At 56.7% G+C, this 12328-nt stretch overlaps 1 protein-coding gene across 3 annotated transcripts in view; it reads left to right on the top strand.

The window, feature by feature from the left end:
* Window positions 1–12328, top strand: part of TNRC6C (trinucleotide repeat containing adaptor 6C) — a 71949-nt gene that overhangs the window by 55994 nt on the left and 3627 nt on the right. For 2 of the 3 annotated variants that reach the window (XM_070393421.1, XM_070393423.1), the window contains 12 exons: window positions 233–375; window positions 1789–1938; window positions 2849–2992; window positions 4322–4441; window positions 5027–5110; window positions 5312–5543; window positions 6137–6304; window positions 7421–7612; window positions 8028–8171; window positions 9459–9653; window positions 10115–10185; window positions 10700–10839. In XM_070393421.1, coding sequence (XP_070249522.1) covers window positions 233–375; window positions 1789–1938; window positions 2849–2992; window positions 4322–4441; window positions 5027–5110; window positions 5312–5543; window positions 6137–6304; window positions 7421–7612; window positions 8028–8171; window positions 9459–9653; window positions 10115–10185; window positions 10700–10839 — 1783 coding nt within the window. The remainder of the gene's footprint in view (window positions 1–232; window positions 376–1788; window positions 1939–2848; window positions 2993–4321; window positions 4442–5026; window positions 5111–5311; window positions 5544–6136; window positions 6305–7420; window positions 7613–8027; window positions 8172–9458; window positions 9654–10114; window positions 10186–10699; window positions 10840–12328) is intronic. The other variant, XM_070393422.1, reaches the window with a different exon arrangement.

Genomic DNA, 12328 nt, shown 5'->3' on the forward strand with positions numbered 1-12328 from the left:
TCCTGGCAACCAGGAGTGCCCAGCCCGTGGAGATCGGTGGCTGTGGGTGGGACAAGGGAAGGCCCCTCTGAGAAGTGGCCACCAAAGGGGGTCGGTCCCAGGGGAGAGGACGGCTGAGCCCTGAGGGACTGTGGCCAGACGGGGCGGGTGCACCATCGGAGCGAGGGCTGGGAGCAGGGCCTCCCTGTTTGCGGGACCGAGGGCGGTGCCTCAGGCTGTGTGTGTGCTGCAGGTGCTCTGCTGGAAAAGAAGGTGGACATGGACAAGCGTGGACTGGGGGTGACCGACTACAATGGGATGGTCACCAAACCCCTTGGCTGCCGCCCACCAATCTCCAAAGAGTCTTCCGTGGACCGCCCCGCCTTTCTTGACAAGGTAGGAAGGAGGGCTTTCGTCTGTGTGTGTGAGAAGAGGCATTTTTCATTTTATCTGTGTCTTTAAGGGAAGCCAGATGAAGAGCTGGCTGGACAGTGATGTTTCAGTGACTTTTCCCAGTTTCTCTAGTAGATGTAAATGTTTAACCCAAGAGAGGGAGCGACGTGTTCTGTGATGTGACGAGGAGTAAAAAGTACTAAATTTGACAACTGATTTCCATTGTGGTGGGTGAACTTGCTGGGTTACCTGCCTCCACTTGTCCAGCAGACAAGGGGCGACCCCTCCCAGCATCCCCTCCCGGCGTCCCGTCCAGTGGGTGCGCACACTGCTTCCGAGCGGAGGTGCCGTGTTGCGTGTGAATCTGAGAAAGGGGCAGAGGGGGCCCGGGCCCGCTGGCCCTGGCTTGGCTCGGCCATGTCAGACCGAGTGCTGGTGTCTGTGCGGTCTTCCCTGGGATGTCGAACACGTGCAGTCACTGGTCAGTCCTTTCAGCGAGGGTGTGACCACAAAGCCTCCCCTTTGGTTCAGTCCAGTGCAGAGCCTGGGAGAGAAGCTGGAAGGCAGAAAGGACACATGAGGAAAGAAGGAAAGGCTCACAGGAGGAGAGGGGGCTCCTCTCTGTTCTCAAAGAAGCGGGGTCCTTGGCCCCACGTGCCCCCGTGGAGAGCGGGGTGAGGCCCGTGCCCGGCCCTGCATCGGTGTGGCTGGGGCTCTACGCCACCGTGCCCAGTGATGTTGGAATTTCGGATAGACAATTTTTGGAGCTACTGTGTTCTAAAATGTTGTTTGTTCTTTATCTGAAATCCAAGTTAGCTCGGCACTCTGTATTTTCATTTGCGGGCCTGTCTGGTTTCCTTACCTTTAACTGGTGGAGTAATACTGCAGGCTTGTTGGGAAGTTAGATGAGTTAAATTTGCAAAGGGTCTGACACACAGCATCACCTCAGTGAATGTGAAAAGACCCTATAGGATCCTGTCTGTTGTCTGGCTCACCCGTTTATTAGATTGGACCGCACGAGGTGCTGTGTGTGTCGGTCTAAAGCCGCGGGCTGTCAGCAGAACGCCCCGAGCTCACCCAGAGCCCGGGCAGCGCCTAAGGAAGGAGCTGCTCAGTGGAGGTTGCAAAGGGTTTCCCAACCCGTTTCTGCTCTGTCTCCTGACTCCCTGGGCAGGCTCAGAGCAGTGAGGGTGAGGCGCTAACGTATGTGTTTGTAAAATAATTGTGGACGTGAAAACAGCATCTTAACCCTGTTTCTCTTTTTTCTTCCCTCCTCTTGCCCACGTTCTCCACTCTGTTGTCGGCTTTCCTCCTCTTTGAATTCTTTCTCACCCGCGTGCCTGTGTGTCCTTGGGAAACGGCTTTGTGCTCCGTGCGACGGGCACTGCACAGCTCACCCTTTCTCTCTCCAACCAGGACGGCGGCCTCGTGGAAGAGCCCACGACTTCACCATTTTTGCCTTCGCCAAGCCTGAAGCCCCCCCTTTCAAACAGTGCACTCCCCAATCAGGCCCTGGGTGGGATTGCCTCAGGGCTGGGCATGCAAAACTTGAATTCTTCTCGACAGGTAAGGCATGGGGAGAGCCTGTCCCTTCTTATTTTAATTAGCTCTGTGCTCTGAGGTGGTGAGCGTGCGGGTCGGAGTGCTGGGAGGAGTTCCTTTGGGGATCAGGCCTTGGTGGCCCTGTGGGGGTGCTGCACGTCTGTATGTTTTTCCCGGAACTGAGATGCACCAGAGCTCAGCCCTCGGGGCTCGCTCGCTGCTCTTCCAATGGAGCACGCTGCCAAGCAGCCTCCGCGGCCAGACCTGGACGCGCACCGAGCCTTCGCTACGCTGGTGCCGGGACCACCACCTCCCCTTGTCCCAGAACCAGAGGTGACAGCCTCGGGAGGTGAATCGCTGTCACCGTCACTGGAGGGAGGACCTGTCCCGTCTGGAGGGCGTCCCTCTCGTGCCTGTCCTCCTGATGAGGCTGCCACACACACACCTTCACGACTTCTCTTCAGTAGATGCTGTGACATTTAGGGGGGCCGAGCAGCCCCCCGCCTGCCTGTTGTCGGGCTGATGATCAGCAGTGTGTCTCCCACTGTCTGCCTGACCCTCGGGGTCTGACATAGCCGACCGTGGCTCAGTGGGACGCCCGCAGGGGGGTGGGGGGGCCCTGCCCAGCGCCCGTCGCAGCGGGAAGTGCAGTGTCCACGTGAACCGCCTGGCGGTGCCCGTCCATCGCTTGTGGAATCGTAGTTCCATTCGCTGTGAACACCGGCGCCTCCCTCACGCTCCCTGTCCGCTGCCCTTGGGAGCGGGCCGTGTGCGCTAGCCTCACCCCGAGCCCTGGATTACCAGCTGCTTCTCCCGCGACAGCCTCGTCTCGGGACCCTGTAACCGGCGCTTCTGTGGTTAAACACAGGCCCGCTCCCCGGGCTGGTTCCCCACCAGTGCGCAGCGGCTCTGACCCCGTCCCTCGTCCCCGCAGATACCGAGTGGCAATCTGGGCGTGTTTGGCAGCAGCGGAGCAGCACAAGCCAGGACCCTGCAGCCGCCGCCGCCGCCCGGGCCGCCGCTGAACCCCTCCCAGCCCAGTCTCCGTGCGCAAGTGCCTCAGTTTCTATCCCCTCAGGTCAGGCCCAAGTGCGGTCTCTGGGAGCCCCGTGGGGTCCTGTGCTATGGAGGCAGCACTGCAGGGAGAGCAGGCCCTGCCCTGTTCCTCCACAGCCGGCTTCCCGCACCCCGAGGAGGGTCTCAGAGCCACCTCGGGGTGCCTCAGCTGCCGGGCAGGCCAGGCCCCTGCCAAGCAGCATGCTGGGGCAACCCCGGTCTGGAGACACAGCCACTCCAGCCTGCAGGCGGGAGGGAGGGTCCGGGGACGGGCAGCAGACTCCTCCACCCCACTCCGAATGTTTCCCATCAGTCAACTTGCCTTCTTCATTTCAGTAGATTTATTCTTCAAGTAAACGTTCCCTACCTACCATTAACAGAGAAAGCCATGTTTCTCGTGCACATTCAGCAACTCGTAATGTAAAAACCACTCGACACGTTGTGCCTAAAACCGTCCTGTACCCTTGCCCTGTGGGCAGGGCATGCCGTGGGGAGCAGGGCAGCAGCCAGTGCCCAGCCTGATCTGTCAGGGCAGCAAATTACAGGCGCAGAGGCGCCCTTGACAGTCAAGGTCAGGCTGGCAGAGTCACACAGGTGCAGGTGCCACAGGGGAAGCTGAGGGGCATGTGCCCACTGAGGGGTTTCTGCTCCCGTGAGCAGGAATACCACTTCCCAAGGACACCCACTTGAGAAGGGGCTGCCGCCCGCCCTGGGACGAGACCCTCTGGGGGGGGGGCGGGGCATGGTGCGGTGGGGAGGGAAGCCGCCCTCCTCCCTGCACCTCCCCTGCGCCCTCCATTGGCCCATAGACTCACTCTGTGGACGACCTAGAGCAGCCGTGGGCAAACTACGGCCCGCGGGCCGGATCCGGCCCGTTTGAAATGAATAAAAAAAAAAAAAAAAAGACCGTACCCTTTTATGTAATGATGTTTACTTTGAATTTATATTAGTTCACACAAACGCTCCATCCATGCTTTTGTTCCGGCCCTCCGGTCCAGTTTAAGAACCCATTGTGGCCCTCGAGTCAAAAAGTTTGCCCACCCCTGACCTAGAGTCACTCCTAGGGAAGAAATTAGGAAGTTAGCTCATGACTAGAATACTTACTTGAAGGGAGAGCTCTCTTTCCCTCTTTCTTTCCCTCCCTTCTCTCCTTCCCTCCTTCCTTCCTTATTCTTCACAAACGCCTGTTAACTAATATTGAAAGGTCCTCACATGTTTCAGTGGCTTTTGAAGTTCACTCGTGAGACAAATATAATTGTCATTTAATTAATCGGGTTGAATCTGGGAACTACACAGACACGGAAATGTTTTAAAAGTGACACGGTGCCTCGCGGTGTGTTTGTTCGCACAGGTTCAAGCACAGCTTTTGCAGTTTGCAGCAAAAAACATTGGTCTCAACCCTGCACTATTAACCTCGCCAATTAACCCTCAGCATATGACGATGTTGAACCAGCTCTATCAGCTGCAGCTGGTGAGTGACAACCCGGCCTCGGCCATGCTCGGGGACGAGGGAAGCGCGCCCCCTGGTGCTCACAAGATGACAGCGCGGGGAGAGGCCGCAGCGTGCGCCTGAGAAGCCGTCAGTAGGCGCTGCTTGATCATTGAGGCAGCTCCATTATGAACTGTAAAGAGAATTAGAAAGGTTTTCACTTACAGGTGTCGTACTAGATAGTCAACTCTGGCTCCTTCCTGCGCACAGCACCTCCCTGATCTCAGGCATGTGGAAGCCTGAGCTTTCAACCCCCTTCCCCGCCTCAGCCACAGAACACGGAAGAGGCACTGCAGGGACCGCTCTAAGGATGGGACACACACATATCCTAGAAGCTACTTTATTACAGAGTAATGAGGACTCAATTCTCACTCACAATCCCTGTGGAGGAAGGCCGGTGGAGCCTAATAATTGTTTTTTATATCCTCACCGGGACATGTTTTCATTGTTTTAGAGAGAAATAGAGAGAAACATCAGTGTGAGGGGCAGACTGGGCCGTTCTCTCTGTGCCGTTTAGCACGTGTGCAGGACCCCTCGGCTTCCTCACGGTGCTCTGACCTCTTGCAGGCATACCAACGTTTACAAATCCAGCAGCAGATGCTACAGGCCCAGCGGAATGTGTCCGGACCCATGAGACAGCAGGAGCAGCAAGTGGGTGTCGCCGGCTTGCGGGTCCCTGAGCTCTAGTCCCCCTGCTCCAGGGGCACTAATTGATGGGTTAAGCCTCCCTTTTATAATCTCGGGGTCACCTAGATTCGGGAGGAGGTCGGCCCGGGCGTAAATGCAGTGGAGACTGACACACAGGTGATGGCGGCATCACCTCCGCCCTAACATGCCTGTGTCTGCCGCCAGGTCGCGCGTACAATCACTAACCTGCAGCAGCAGATCCAGCAGCAGCAGCGCCAGCTGGCCCAGGCCCTGCTCGTGAAGCCCCCGCCGCCCCCGCCGCACCTGTCTCTGCACCCCTCTGCAGGCAAATCGGCCATGGACAGCTTCCCCCCGCACCCCCAGGCCCCCAGCCTGCCCGACCTGCAGACCAAAGAGCAGCAGTCTTCGCCCAACACCTTTGCTCCTTACCCTCTCGGTGAGTCTCCACGTCCGCCACCACCCGGCTCAGGTGCCTGGGGTCACCACGGAGGGTCGCGGGGGACACACCGTTCCCAGCAGCCTGAGAGCGGCTGCCTCGGCTTCTTCCCTCTGAGGGAGCGGGAGCTTTGCTATAAATACTTCCAGCCTGGAATCTTTCAAGGCTGCACCACGCAAGCCCATCGCGGCCCTCTGTTCAGGAAGCGGAAGAGTCTAGCAGTTGAGTCCCACCTCCACTACCGAGGGGCTCACCACTTACTTGCGCAACTTCCTTGGCAGCTCTTTGCCTCGGTTTCCCCATCTGTAAAGTGGGCATGCTTCCCTCCGAGAGTTCTTTATGAGTTCATATGGAACGTTCCAAGGATAGCGCCCAGCACGGAGCGAGTCCTTTGTGAAGTGCTAGCTGTTCGCGGCAGCGCTTCTTTTTTAAGAATAGCTGTTTTAGGAACAAATTCAGTTCCGTCATGACCCTAGGATGCCCTGACTTCAGCGTCCTAGCACCGGCCTGTCCTCTGAACCTCTGTCTGGAGAGCCGGAGAAAGCGGCCGTTTTGAGGCCAGTGGGCCTCTCTCACCGTGTTTTCCTTCTCAGCTGGACTGAACCCAAACATGAATGTCAGCAGCATGGACATGACGGGCGGTCTGGCAGTGAAGGACCCGTCTCAGTCCCAGTCGCGCCTCCCTCAGTGGACACACCCCAACCCGATGGATAACGTCTCCGGTGCTGCTTCTCCTCTCGACCAGAACCCCGGCAAGCACGGTAGGCCACGCCCACGCCCGGCACCCAGCTCAGTGCTGAGAGCTGAGTCAAAATACCCCGTGCCCTCGCAGAGCACACACGGCCCCGCCAGTCAGGGTCAGACTTCCTGATGCCTCAAGCCCCAGGGCAGCCACCGCCAGGTCCCAGCCTGCTGCCCTAGTTACGTCTGTTCCTCAGCAAAGTGTCCGAGTCTCCTGACCACACGTTGTTTCCAAGGAGATGATAAAACACGAGGACCCAGTGCGTAGGAAGGGGAGGAGCACACATGCTAATACCCATCGGAGAGGGTCCCACTAGTAGCTTTGAATTTAGCTCTAAATTTCCTGGAAGCATAGATGGCAAAGAAAATGTAATCGGGTATGTAACGCCCTCCGATAGGAAGCATCCTACAGAGAAGAAAATGCTTTATAATGTTAACACTCCCCTTGGCACGAGAGAGCTCAGTGGCCGTGGCGAGGTGGGTGACTGTGTGTGCTTAGGGCTCTGAGTCCTTCTGCAGTGAGGGCAGCATCTGGAAGGAGCCGAGGACAGACACTCGGACTTGGTCCCTGGAAAGACTCGCTGGGCCAGCTTCCTGGGGTACGGGGTGCATTTTATCAAGCTGTCCAACTAGACCAGCGGATCTCAACCTGTGGGTTGCAACCCGCTTTGGGGTTCGAACGACCCTTTCATAGGGGTCACCTAAGACCATCGGAAAACACATATATAATTATATATTGTTTTTGTGATTAATCACTATGCTTTAATTATGTTCAATTTGCAACAATGAAAATACATCCTGCATACACCCTTTCACAGGGGTCGCCTAAGACCATCCTGCATATCAGATATTTACATTACGATTCATAACAGTAGCAAAATTACAGTTATGAAGTAGCAACAAAAACAGTTTTATGGTTGGGGGTCACCACAACATGAGGAACTGTATTAAAGGTTGAGAACCACTGAACTAGACAGAGGGGTGCAGTTCCTGAGGAGTGTGTCTTCCAAGGACGAGGTCACTCCCTCGCAGAGAAGGGGGCCAGCCCAGCCAGGCAGCTCACACCCCTGGGAGGACAAGACAGGTGCCTGGCGGGAGGCCGGCTCCCTGTTCACTCTCTCCTGCTGTACCCGCAGGTGCTATCCCTGGAGGTCTGAGCATTGGGCCTCCAGCTAAGTCCTCCATTGACGACTCCTATGGCCGGTACGATTTAATCCAGAACAGCGAGTCACCAGCCAGTCCTCCAGTAGCTGTCCCCCATAGCTGGTCACGTGCCAAATCCGACAGTGACAAAATCTCAAATGGCTCCAGCATCAACTGGCCCCCAGGTAAGAGCGGGCAACATCCTTTGGCAGCAGATCAGCCTGCGCTCCACCCAGGAGAGCACTTAGCCCCGTAGCCTGGGCTTGTTCACTGGAAGGCCTGGGTCAGGTCAGCGTGGGGAGTAGGCGGTGTGGCTCGTGGTTCAGTGGCCCAGTGGCCCCTCAGTTCAGTGAGAGCGACAGCTGTGGCCCTGGATTCCATCCGGCCATCGTCAGGCTTAGCTCGCAGTTGAGCAGGTTAATGTGGGCTGTCCCGCTGCTTCCCGCCCGTTCAGGGGATTGATGAGTTACTGAAAGGAAGTCTAAAATGGTCCCTTTGATTTAATTAGCAAACTATTAAAATTCGCATAAATTACCGTGAAGCAGTGTGAAGGTACCTAATACTCATGTTTTGATCTTCATTTTGCTTGAAACTTTCCAGAATTTCATCCTGGAGTTCCGTGGAAAGGACTTCAGAACATAGATCCCGAGAATGACCCTGACGTCACGCCTGGAAGTGTCCCCACTGGGCCGACCATCAACACCACCATACAGGACGTCAACCGCTACCTCCTCAAGAGCGGCGGTGAGGGGCCTGCGCTGTGGGGCGCGCTCGGCTGTGCTCGCGGGGGCGGGGCAGCGGGGGCTCCGTGGCAGGCGTGGCAGCCGCTTCTCTAGCCAGGGGGCAGCACAGTCAGGCAGCACAGTCAGGCCGTGCTTCCAATGAAGCGGCAGGGGGCCTGGAGCTGGATGTTTCGCTGGGTTATAAGCATGGTGTCATAAAATCACAATGTTAACCACTAAGCTTTTCAGTGAAAAGATTTCCACTTGAAATATTTTTAAGTTAAAATGAACAACCAACCCTTCACTCATTCGTCTCAGTCTAGTTTTCCGTCCCAGGACCTCTTTCCTGGGCAAACCCTGATCCCAGCTTTGAGCCCACCTGTCAGACTTGGGCTCCCGTGGAAGGCAGTGGACGGGGCTGTGATTACGGAACATCCGTGTGACTTTCCAGTGCGGGGGGGGGGGGGGGGGGGGGGGGGGGGCGGGTGCCGGCAGGGACGGCTCCCTGCTGGCTGCGGGGGGGTGTTGCTGGTGGAGGCTGATGCTCACACTCCAGGGAAGGACAGCCAGGTCCCCCTGGCTGCTCATCACTCACAAGAACACTCGGACCGCCCCCAACACATGGGGTTAGGTCTCCCACTTCCACTGTGACACGCGGGAGAGATGCGGTCTGTTCTTTACCGGGATGGCCTCTGAGTGTGTCTGGGTTGGGAGAGTGCCTGTGTGGATACGGCCACCCCTCCTGTGCAGTGCCCCACCCTCCTCCGTCTCCATGCAGCGGCTTCTGGTGGGCGCGGGGCGGGGCGGGAGGGGAGGGGTGCGCAGGGGAGGCACAGTGGAGAAGGACCCGGCCCTCGCTGCCCATCTCGTCGTTGTGGCAGCAGGGTTGTGCCAGCGGGTTTGGAGGGCTGTGGAGAAGGGGACGACTGCCTGTCCTGGGATAAAAGACGTCCGAAAGAAGCGGGATTGCTGGGTGCAGAGCAGAGCTTCCTGCCAGGTGCTTGCGGGACCGTCTGGTGCTGCCCGGTCGCCGGAGCTTTGGGGCATTGTGGGTGGCCTCGGCATGTGCACGCGCGTGCTGTGACGAGGCAAGGCAGGCTGGAGAGCACATTTAGCAAACTGGTTAAGTCTCAGGAACGCTGGTCAGAGGCACCCTGTGTCCAGGCAGGGCTTGGAGAGAGCAGCGCCGGGGTTCGCGTGGGCTTTCCTCGGTGCTTCTCTTCCCCACTGTCGGCGACGCCAGAGCCCCTTGCGAGAGTCCCACGCGCTGCACTGACCTCTCAAGATGCCTGTCCTGCTGTCCTTCTAGGTAAACTATCAGACATGAAATCGACGTGGTCCTCCGGCCCCGCCTCCCACACGCAAGCCTCTCTGTCTCACGAGCTGTGGAAGGTGCCCAGAAACACTACTGCACCCACGAGGCCACCTCCGGGGCTGACCAATCCCAAGCCTTCCTCCACCTGGGGAGCCAGCCCCCTCGGCTGGACCAGCTCTTACTCCTCGGGTACGCATGGGTTCCTGCGCCGGCTCGGGGGGGGGGGCCTCCCTCCTGCTCTGCTCACCCTCCAGGGAACAGCCTGCAGCTCCTTTGAGGAACCCGGCCCACCCCTGGACCCTGAGAGGGCTTTCAGGGGTCAGGGTGCCCCGGACTCTCCCGGCCCAGCTCCAGCTGCCAGTGTTGTCAGCGTGGCCCTAGGGGTCACCCACGGGGCGTGGGAGGTGGCGTCGCAGCACATCCAGGGCCACACAGGGTCCCGGGCATGTCTGTCAACCAGCACAGGGTCTCCGTTCCACCCTGACACGTGCTGCCCACCACACTGCCCTGGAGCCCCGCTCTCCGGCCAAAGACAGGCCCAGTGTGAGCACCCCCGAGCCGCGCGCTGTGGCTCCAGCGGGCGCCCTCTGCCGCCGCGGGGTGAGAAACGGTTGGGGAGGAGTTGACCGATTCTCCCCCGGTCTGTGCAGGTTCTGCTTGGAGCACCGACACCTCAGGAAGGACCAGCAGCTGGCTCGTTCTCCGCAACCTCACGCCCCAGGTACCGTGGGGGGCACAGTGTCCCGTGGCACAGACTCGGTGCTGGGCGCCCTCCCTCAGGCCCGGAGGGGACGGGGGCAGCAAGAAGGGGGCGTGCCCAGGAGTCTGGTAGCCTGTTCCTGGAAAGGTGTTCACTTTTTACTCTTTAGAGGCTCGGAAACTGTACCTCTGTAAACAGTTGCCCGCCTTCACCTGTCCCCACCCACGAGGGCCTTGGCCTGTGCCCCTCCCGGGTCTCGGGCCACAGGCTGCCGGGAACCGCAGGCCTGTGTGGTGCGCTCTGCTGAGGGACCAGAGCCAGAACGGCTTGCTCCTTCTGGGTGGTGCCATCAAGCAGCCGAAAGGCCCCAGGGATTTAGATTCCACAGCCCCAGAGCAGCGGAAGGGTAGTAAGCCCCTTGCAGAACAGCATGTTCCGGCACTCAGTGCGCCGGAATTCATGCCCGTTTTCTCTGGAGAACGTACTGGGAGAAGCCACAGGAAGCTCGTTACCGTCCCCTCTGCTCCCCCCTCAGATCGATGGCTCCACCCTCCGGACGCTGTGCCTGCAGCACGGGCCGCTCATCACATTCCACCTGAACCTGACGCAAGGCAATGCCGTGGTCCGGTACAGCTCCAAGGAGGAGGCCGCCAAGGCCCAGAAGTCCCTGCACATGTACGTCCCTCCCGCACTCGCCGCCCCGTGTCAGCACCACAGGCGCAGATGTTGACGGTCTCGTGGTCTGGAGGCTGGAAGTCAGGTCAAGGCATCAGCAGGGCTGGTTCCTTCCGAGACGCTCTCCTTGGCGAGCAGACGGCCACCCTCTCCCTGTGTCCTCACGGGGTTGTCTGAGGATGTCCGTGTCCTAAATACCTCCTCTTACAGAGACAGCAGCCACAGTGGCGAGGGCCACCCTGATGTCCACATTCCACCTTCATTGTCCTTAAAGACCTTTCTCCAAACACAGGGACGCCTGCAAGTCCTGGAGGTTAGGTCTTCAGCGTGTGCTTTGAGGAGACAATCCGCCCTGAGCAGGTGGATTTGCTGAGTTGCTGTGGCCACGCCCTCCACTGGGGAAAGCGTGGACAGCCCAGCTGCCCTTATCAGATGGTTTGCAGGTCCTTTTCCTCATTCCATGGGTTGTCTTTTCACTTTCTTGATGGTTTCCTTTGCTTTGAGAAGATTTTAGTTTTACGTAGTCGGACTTGTTGATTTTTGCCTTTGTTGCTAGTGTTTTGGTTGTCATATACAAGAAATCACTGCCAAGATCAGTGTCAAGGAGCTTTTTCCTATGTTTTCTTTTAGGAGTTTATGGCTTTGGGTCTTAGTGTTAAGCCTTTAACTCATTTAGAGTTAATTTTTATGGGTGATCTGAACTAGAGATCAACTCCATCTTCCTACATGTGGCGATTCAGTTCCCCAGCACCGCTCACTGAAAAGACTGATTTCTCCAGAACATTCTTGGCGCCTTTGTCGAGTATTAGTTGACTGCAGATGTGGGGTCTGTTTCTGGGCTTTCTGTTCTGCTCCATTGGTCTGTCCATTTCTATGCCGGGAGCATGCTGTTTTGATGGCTAGAGCTTTGGAGTGAATGGGAAATCAGGAAATGTTTTGCCTCCAGGTTGGTTTTTCTTTATCAGTATCGCTTTAGCTATTCAGCGTCTTTGGTAGTTCCATACAAATTTTAGGATTGTTTTTACTATTTCTGTGCAGAATGCCATTGGTATTTTGATGGGGATTTCATTGAATCCATAGATGGCTGTGGATTGTATAGACATTTTAACTATTTTAATTCTTCTGATCCATGAACATGGGATATCTTTCCATTTGTATCTTCTTCGATTTTATTCATCAAAGTCTTGTAGTTTTCATTGTACAGATCTATTACTTCCTTGGTTAAATTTATTCCTAAATGTTTTTATTGTTTTCAGCGATTGTAAATGGGGTGGGTGTTTTTGTTTGTTTTTTGTTTTTGTTTTTTATCAGAATTTCATTGTTAGGACATAGAAATGCAACCGTTTTCTGTTTGTTGATTTTATATCCTGCAACTTTAATAAATTCATTGGTTGGTTCCACCAGTCTTTTGGTTGAGTGTTTAGGATTTTCTATGTATAAGATCATGTCATCTGCAAACAATGATAGTCTTACTTCTTCCTTTCCAATT

The sequence above is a fragment of the Myotis yumanensis genome, unplaced genomic scaffold, assembly GCF_028538775.1.
Source record: "Myotis yumanensis isolate MYYU_CA2020_CCGP unplaced genomic scaffold, mMyoYum1.0.hap1 SCAF_16, whole genome shotgun sequence".
Lineage (NCBI taxonomy): Eukaryota > Metazoa > Chordata > Mammalia > Chiroptera > Vespertilionidae > Myotis > Myotis yumanensis.